The 7,968-nt window shown below is 41.6% G+C and overlaps 1 protein-coding gene across 1 annotated transcript; it reads right to left on the bottom strand.

Moving 5' to 3' along the window:
• Positions 1-250: 250 nt before the first annotated feature.
• LOC141514751 (zinc finger protein 740-like) lies at positions 251-3,624 on the bottom strand. The gene is made up of 5 exons (XM_074225813.1): positions 3,025-3,624; positions 2,492-2,578; positions 1,415-1,538; positions 907-1,025; positions 251-322 (listed from the first exon to the last, which is right to left on the bottom strand). The coding sequence occupies exons 1-5, from the start codon at positions 3,106-3,108 to the stop codon at positions 251-253; spliced, it is 486 nt and encodes a 161-aa protein (XP_074081914.1). The 5' UTR covers positions 3,109-3,624.
• Positions 3,625-7,968: the final 4,344 nt, after the last annotated feature.

Here is a 7,968-nt window from a genome sequence, read left to right on the forward strand (position 1 = left end):
CTGGAGAAACCCCTCCAGCCACCAAAATCTCAGATTATTTACAGGGGCTGTGGCTCTGGTGCCCTGTCCCCTGATGTAGGTTAGGTCTCTGACTCTCCTGGTCCCCTCCTCCATGAAGAGAAGAAAGAAGAGGCATGTGGAGGTTTGGCAGGTGGTGGCACCATCAGAACTAGAGGGGGCAGCATCTTCAGCAAGCTCTTCTGATCCTTCCCACCACCCTGGACCCCATGCCTAGAGGGAAAATTGCCCATCAAGGGTTTTTGGAGTGACACCCTTGGCACATCCGTTTGTGTCTGAGCAAACGATCTGTCCGGGAAAAGCTCTGAGAAGGAAAAAAAAGAGAGGGTAAACTCATAAGAATATTGAAGAGCCAGCTGGCTGGGTCCAATCTTTTCCAGACCCAGGTACCTTCCATGATTCCATCCTGATCTGACCCATACATCTGTGTTTTGATGATCCTGCCCTTGTTTATATGTCTCAGTCTGGGGTTCTAAATTTCCCATTACATTGAGAAATGTCTGATAGCATGTGCTCCTACTCCTTCTCTATATTCCTCTAATACCATTTCAAGCCTCTGCACAGAGGAACGTAGCAATTAAAATGACTTCTCCCCAAAAACGTCAAGTAGGACTAGACAAAAGGTACCACTGCCACAAACTCTGCTTCAGTTCTGTCACTGGTCAGCACCAGGAAGGAGTGGACAGTAATAACATCCTTATGTAAGAAGAGGAATTCTAAAAAGATCTAATTTAGGTCATTTTGTGATGCTAATCTCATCTTGGGTGAGGGAGATAGGAGGATGTCTGGTGAAGGAGTCAAGCTCTTATAGCAAATAGGGAACAATCTTGAGGAGTATACAGATATATACTGATGTGTTGATGGTGCATGTGGAGACTGGGGTGGTACCTGCTGACATCGTTCACACTGGTAGGGTTTCTCCCCACTATGCACACGTTTGTGGCGCTCCAGATGGTATTTCTGAATGAATCGCATATCACATACATCACATTCAAATGGCTTCTCCCCTGAGCCCAGAAGAGAAGAGATGAACAAAGTCAGTTATGATAGAGACCCTCATCCTAGGGATATTCCTGAGCTTCCCCTTTAACTTTGCACTGATTGCTTCACTGTAGCCCTACTCTGTAAAACCTGAGAGGCATTCTGTGGGGTGTGGAGAGATGGAAGACCCTCTTCCTAAAGACCCCTGGGTTCAGGTGTGAACTACATCCCATCCCCACATCTTCCCCCCCCAACCCCACCTGCAGTTTCCAACCTTTCTTTTATAAAATGAAGTCCCTGGGGGATGGGAGCAGAGACTCTGTTTTGACTTAACTATTATAGGGATGGACAGACACCTCCCCACACACACACCCCCTAATGTATGTTAGTGATTATTTTTTTTCTCCAGGCTTACCTGTGTGAATGAGGATGTGCCTCTTGAGGTGATAACTACTTCTAAAGGCTCCAAAACACTGCTCACAAATAAAGTTTTTTTGGCTCTTTACTTGAAAAGAACCATTCTGCTCCACAACCACCATCTAGGGAATGATAATCAGGCATGTTACCTTAGGGGTAATGTCTGCCTATTCCTAGAAAACCCTCTTCTACTGTAGCACCCCCAGTAGTTGCTTTCTTCAATTTCTTTCTGCGTATACAAAAGTGAGTCTTTTTTCCTCCATCACTGAGTCAGGACAATCTAAATTTGGAGATGAAGGCAAAATGATTTATCTTCACAAATCCAGAACACTTGAGATGGTCTGAGAGAAGTCAAGTCTGTACCTCTCCTAAAGATTTCTATATTCTACCACCTCCTCCTCGTCTTGATTAATCCAGGTCAGATACAAAATAACAATAGCAATAACAGCAATCTATAGAGTTTAAAGAACAATTTGAACAAAGCCTTTTATATTCATTCTCTCTAATTATATATTATCCTAGCTATTTAAATTCTGCTTTAAGCTTCAGAAAACACTATCCTCACAGGAACCTGGGAGGTCTGTTAAATATTTTTTGAGGGGGAGTGGGGGAGTGTGGACCTTGCTAAAGGGAATTCTGACAAAAAATCACCTTCTTTCTATGCACACTTACAACTTTTCAGTGACTAATAATAGTGCCAACACTGTCTCCATTTTACTGATAAGGAAACAAGCCCAGAGAGTTTCCAAATTTGCCTCATCATGACCCTGAAGGAATCAGATCTCTACCTTTGGTTTTCTGACTCCCAAGTTTAGTGTTCCTTCCATTCTTCTCTGCACTCTCTACTCATTTACTCCCATTTTACTTAAGAGCAAATTAGGGCTCTGAGGGTTGAGGTGGCTTGGTCAAGGTAGCCCATCAATACATAGCAGTGCAGAGATTGAAACCAGATCTTACAAGTCTCACCTTACTTGTCCACTGGTTTTGAGATGATTTATATTTCAGGTAAGATCCTAACAAAGTGGAAGGGTGAAGGGGATCTCTCAACCCCAAGGATGCCTGCCCCATTACCTGCCTTTTTAACTTTTTTTGGTGGAGGAGTTTCAGTTGCAGCACTATCATCTTTTCGGTTTCGTGACTTTTCTCCATCCTTTCGGTGGCCCTTTTAATTAAACACAAGATTAAGCTTCGATCTACTCCATAGAGATAAAAATGGTAAAGAGACAGGATAAGAAAAGAGGTTCTCACTATTTTCAGACACACACATATAGACATTAATTTGATCAGCTCAAAAATGAGTCATATGTGATGATCTCCTCCCTCTTCCCAACCCCAAAGATCAGAGAGTGTGGCCTCATGGGAACCTCTGTTCTTATCCTTTCACAACTCCAGCTGTGGCATTCAAAGGTTAGAGGTAGGGAAAAGACCCTCCCTCAGATGTCAAAAAAAAAAAAAAAAAAAAAAAAAAAAAGCCCATTTCCCCAAGCCCGGAACAATCAATGGGAGCTGGTGGCACCGAGAAAAGGAAGGGACATCTCCCTATCTGGCTGAACAAAAGCCCAGAGTTTTCTGCGGAAAACCCAGGTCACTCAACTCGCAGTGCTGTACCTGGCCTGAGCACCTCAGCACCTCTGGGTTGCCCGTTCGCTCCCCGTTCTCTGCCTGTTTGCTGGCAATCTGGCTCAGCATCATCTTCTTGCTGGCTGCCGTGGGGACCAAACTCACACCTGCAAGGCCCTCACAGGCTAGGAGACTCGCCTAGATTGGGAGAAGAGAGGTCAGATGACTTGACAAGTTCAACTAATCTTGGTGATGTTCCCTCACCCACATAACTGGTCCCCTGCTCTGCACAAGACAACTTCTATTCTGAACAAAGGCTTTCCTCTTTCCCAACATCAACAAATGCTATCTTTACTACTCTTTAATTACAGCTATATAGCTTAAATTTTCCTGCCTCAGATAGTTTGTTTTTCTTATGCTTACTGATGGATCCTGACCGATCCTACTAGGAATCATTTACTCTAATGTACTTGTTTCTTGTTTGCTTTGAAAACTGATCTTTTATTTTGCTTAAAATAAAAGGGGACAAGCAAATGGCATAGTGGAATAGAGCTCTGGACCTGGAGTCAGAAGAGTCCAAATCTGGTCTTAGATGCTTCCTAGGCTGTATTGACTCTGGGTGAGCCATTTAACCTCTGTTTGTCTCGATTTTCTCATTTTTTAAATGGGTATAATAATAATAATAATAATGATAATAATAATAATAATAATAATAATAAGGCCCCAACTCCCAGGGTTGTTGTGAGGATCAAATGAGATAATTGTTAAAGTGCTTACCTAGTATAGTGCCTGGCACTGGCAAGAATTTTATTATTATTGTTGTTATCATAAAAGAAACTAAGGAGAATTTGAGACTGGGCATATAGACCCCTGAGAAATGACTTATTTGCAAATACTTTATATCTAGGTTGGTTTGGTTTCAGTTTAGATATGGGATTACCCTGAAGCTGAGTTTAACCCTATTCAGAGTAGTCTTGATAGATCTTGCTCAGTCCTTGAGTCATCTCCAGTCTCAAAGATGTGGCTGATAGGGCTAAAGTTCAGATTTCTGCTGAATTGGAAAGGGAAAGGATTGTGGAAGAAGAGAAAAATGGGATAAGAATTCTGCCCCAGGGAAGTTTTCCATATCAACTGTCAGAAAAAGACCTGGTCTCCCTGAGAACTGTCAGATCAGTAATAATTTAGAACTGCTTTATTCCAGACTATATTCAGGTTCACAAAGCACCTTCCTCACAATATTGTGAAGTTGACAGTGCAAAAGTACTTTTAGTCCCATCTGTCAGATGAAAACAGTGAGTTGGGGTGGGGGTGGGGGGTTAAGAGTGCAATCACTTTTCTCTGGTCTCCTCATCCCAAGTTCTGGGCTCTTTCTCTCTAACCCTAAGATGACAGATCTTGACTAAGTTACTTATATATATCTAAGACTTCAATGATGTGGTTAGACTAGACAATCTTCAAGGTCCCTACTAATGACTTTTGATTATATTCAATTTGAGCCTATCAGCAAGTATTTATTTTCTACTTTGAGATTATTATGAAGGGAATAAGCCCCATTTCCTATGTCAGGCCCTGGGCCAAGCAATTTATTTGATCTTCATCCTCACCACAATCCTGGGAAGTGGGGGCTATTATCACCCCCATTTTGAAGTTCAGCAAACTGAGGCAAACAGGTTAAGCAACTTGCCCAGGGTCACACAACTCATAGTCTGAGGTCACATGGAACTCATGTCTCCTGACTCCAAGCCCATCCACGGTGCCACTTCTGCTGATAGATCTATCCTAATATTGATCTGTTCACAGGGAATCATCACCTTTTGCTACCTTCATGTCTTCTCACAGTACCCAAGGCATTTCATCTGCTCTGCCCAGTCTACACTGCTAATGCCATTCTTCACTAGACAAAACTTCTATTTACTAAGCAAGAAATCGATTCCAACCCATCTTCCTCCCATTTCTGTATACATCAAGGAGTTGGGGAATCTCAGTGAGATACTCTCTATTGATGCATTTCAAATCTTCTCTAACTTAAGAGCTGCTATGGCCAAAAACATTAATAATTCCTCTGCAGCCTGGAAAAAGATAACAGACAGATAATCTATAATTTATCACTTAAAGCCTTTCCCAATGAGTAGAACCCACTAGAGTTTATAGTTAGCTCAACCTTTGAGAACAAAGAGTAACATCATATCCAAACCAAAACAAGATTCTGGAGAATGACAGACTATATATGTATCTATTTATTGTACATGTGCTTTTTTTTGGAAGACCACCTCATTTTCCCCATTAAACTGAGAGTCCTCCTATGCTAATAGAATTACAAGTGAGAATCTGAAGGCTGGCTTTATGAAAATTGTACTTGACTGAATATTGTTCATAAAGGTAGATATCCAGATATCACAACGTAATACCTTCATCATTCCCCAAATTAGGGGACTAAAAACCATATGGTTTCTCAGCTATAAAGGAGGGTTGAAGCAAGTGTCCTATTTTGTTTCCACTATAATCTCCAATATGGATTGGTTAAGTCCATGAAGCCAATAAAAACAGCTAGTAATTTACACAGCATTTTAAGGTTTGCAAAGTACCTTACAAATATTATTTTGTTTTATTCTCACAACCATCCTTGAGAGGTGGATACTATTATTATTTTTTCTTTTTTGGTTTTTGCAAGACAATGAGGTTAAGTGACTTGCCCAAGATCACATAGCAAGAATCAAGTATCTGAGACTGGATCTGTCGGGTCCTCCTGGCTCCAGGGAGAGCATTTTATCCACTGTGCCACTTAGCTGCCCTGGTAGATGCTATTATTATCACCCTCCCCCATTTCATAGAAATAGAAATCAATGGGGGAAGCTAGGTGGTAGAGTAGAGAGAGCACCAGCCCTGGAGTCAAGAAGACCTGAGTTCAAATCCAGCCTCAGACACTTAATTCTTACTTGAAGCAAGTCACTTAAACCCCACTGCCCCACAAAAACAAAAAGAAGAAATAAAGAACAAGTCAGACAGAGATCAAGTAATCTGCCTAGGATCACACAGCTAGTGTGAGTAGTTTTGAACTCACAATGTACTGTGCCACCTAAAATAAACGGCTAATTATTACACTGTAAATATGGAATGGACAAATAGTTTTTTTGAGGACTGAAAGCTGGGTGATCTCTCAAAGTTATCCTAGCAGAAGAAACTCAGTAAATGAGATATGATAGTGTGTTCTGAGGTAGCACGGAAGGGGGAAGGCACCTGGGTAGAAGTAGGTAAGGAAAACACTCAAGATATGAAGTTAAGCCCAGGACAAATTTCTCCCAAAAAGAGTGAAGAAAAGGAAGAAAAGGTTATGTAAGCCTTCCTACTTCTAGGTAGATATGCATATGATATTTTCTTCTTGTAAAGAGACCAAAGGCATAATAGAATGGTAATACAAGTGCTAACTCAGGGCCAACAACACTGTAGAGAAAAGACAAGCTCCTTGTAATGCTGAGGCTTTTGTTCTATCAGAGGGTTATTAGCAAAAGAGTCTCCACTTGAGTACCATGACAAAGTGGGCTTTCCTATGCTTTTTTTTTCTGACTCCAGGGCCAGTGCTCTATCCACTGTGCCATCTAGCTGCCCCTTTCCTATGCTTTCAACCAACAAATTAGTCAACATTTAATAGATGCCTATTCCGAAGGCACAAAGTGTAACAAGAATAAAACAGCTTCAAGGAGTGTATATTCTATTGAAGCAACACACCATGTGTGTGAAGTACATATGCAGGCAATCTATTACATGTATTATATGATATGTATATACAAAGATACATTGTGCATTGATAATTTAAAGAGATGAGGCATGAATCAAAAGAGCCTCCTTCAGAAGGGGGATATAAGCAAATGACTAGGGATTCAAAGAGATGAGGAAGTGCATTCCAGATATGGGAGGATGGTCATTTTGAAAGGACAAAGATGAAAAATGATTATGATGTGTGAGGGACAGCAAGGTCAGTTTGGCTGGAACACTGAATGCATGAAAAGGAGTGATGTAGAAAGGTCAGCTAGGATCAAGTTGTGAAGGGTTAAAAGGTCAACCAATGAATTAATATTTTATCTTAGAGGTAACAGAGAGGCACTGGAATTTACTGATCAAGGGATTGACAAAGTCAGCTGCAGAAGAAAAGTAATTTGGTAGCCATGTGGAGGCTGGATTGGAGCAGAATTTTCTTGGGGTAGTAAGATGACCAGAGGGCTACTGCCGAAGTCCAGGTGAGAGACAACAAGGATCTGAACTAATGTAGACTATGTGAATAGTGAAAAAGAGGTAGATGTGAGAGAGGTAGTAACATTAGAAAAGTCATGGAAATGCCTTGGGCAGGTAAGATGGTGAGGAAAGACGAAGGAAATCAGGAGGCAGAGTCAAGGCCAGGAACATTCCCCATATGGAGCAGACAGAGAAAAGGCATGAATTCAGACGTGGAGTATTGTTCAAAGACCATAAAGCAGGTCAGTACAACAAGACTGAAGAGAAAAAGAGAAGCAGAGTCAAAAAGCAACCAGTTAACAACCACTTAGTATGTGCAAGGATAGCATTGTGCCAAATGCTGGAAATCAAAAACAGACAGAGCCCAAACCTAAGCCCTCCTTTAAAGCTGGGAAAGGGGAGAAGGGGTCATATGACTAAGAGCTTTACAAGCAAAGAAAGATAAGAGGGAACTAGGAGAGTCAAGGTTTGTCCTTTGGGAAGACCACATTGGTGGCTCCCCTGGAGGAGGTGGACAATCTTGTCAGAGGGTCTGGTGACAGTGTTTCAAGTGTGACGGCCTGTGTTGGGTTGGTGGCTGATCAAGGGGAGAGAAGGAGATGTAGGTGGCCATATTGTGAAGGTAGAGAAGACAGAGATTTGACATCCTCTTGGATGTAGGCAATGGGTCATAGCCAGGAGTAGATGATGACAAGATGGTGGTGCCTTCGACAGTAATCAATAACACATTATTATAATAGAGAAATAATAGTAATGAAGATA

This window comes from Macrotis lagotis, chromosome 2 (assembly GCF_037893015.1).
Source record: "Macrotis lagotis isolate mMagLag1 chromosome 2, bilby.v1.9.chrom.fasta, whole genome shotgun sequence".
Lineage (NCBI taxonomy): Eukaryota > Metazoa > Chordata > Mammalia > Peramelemorphia > Peramelidae > Macrotis > Macrotis lagotis.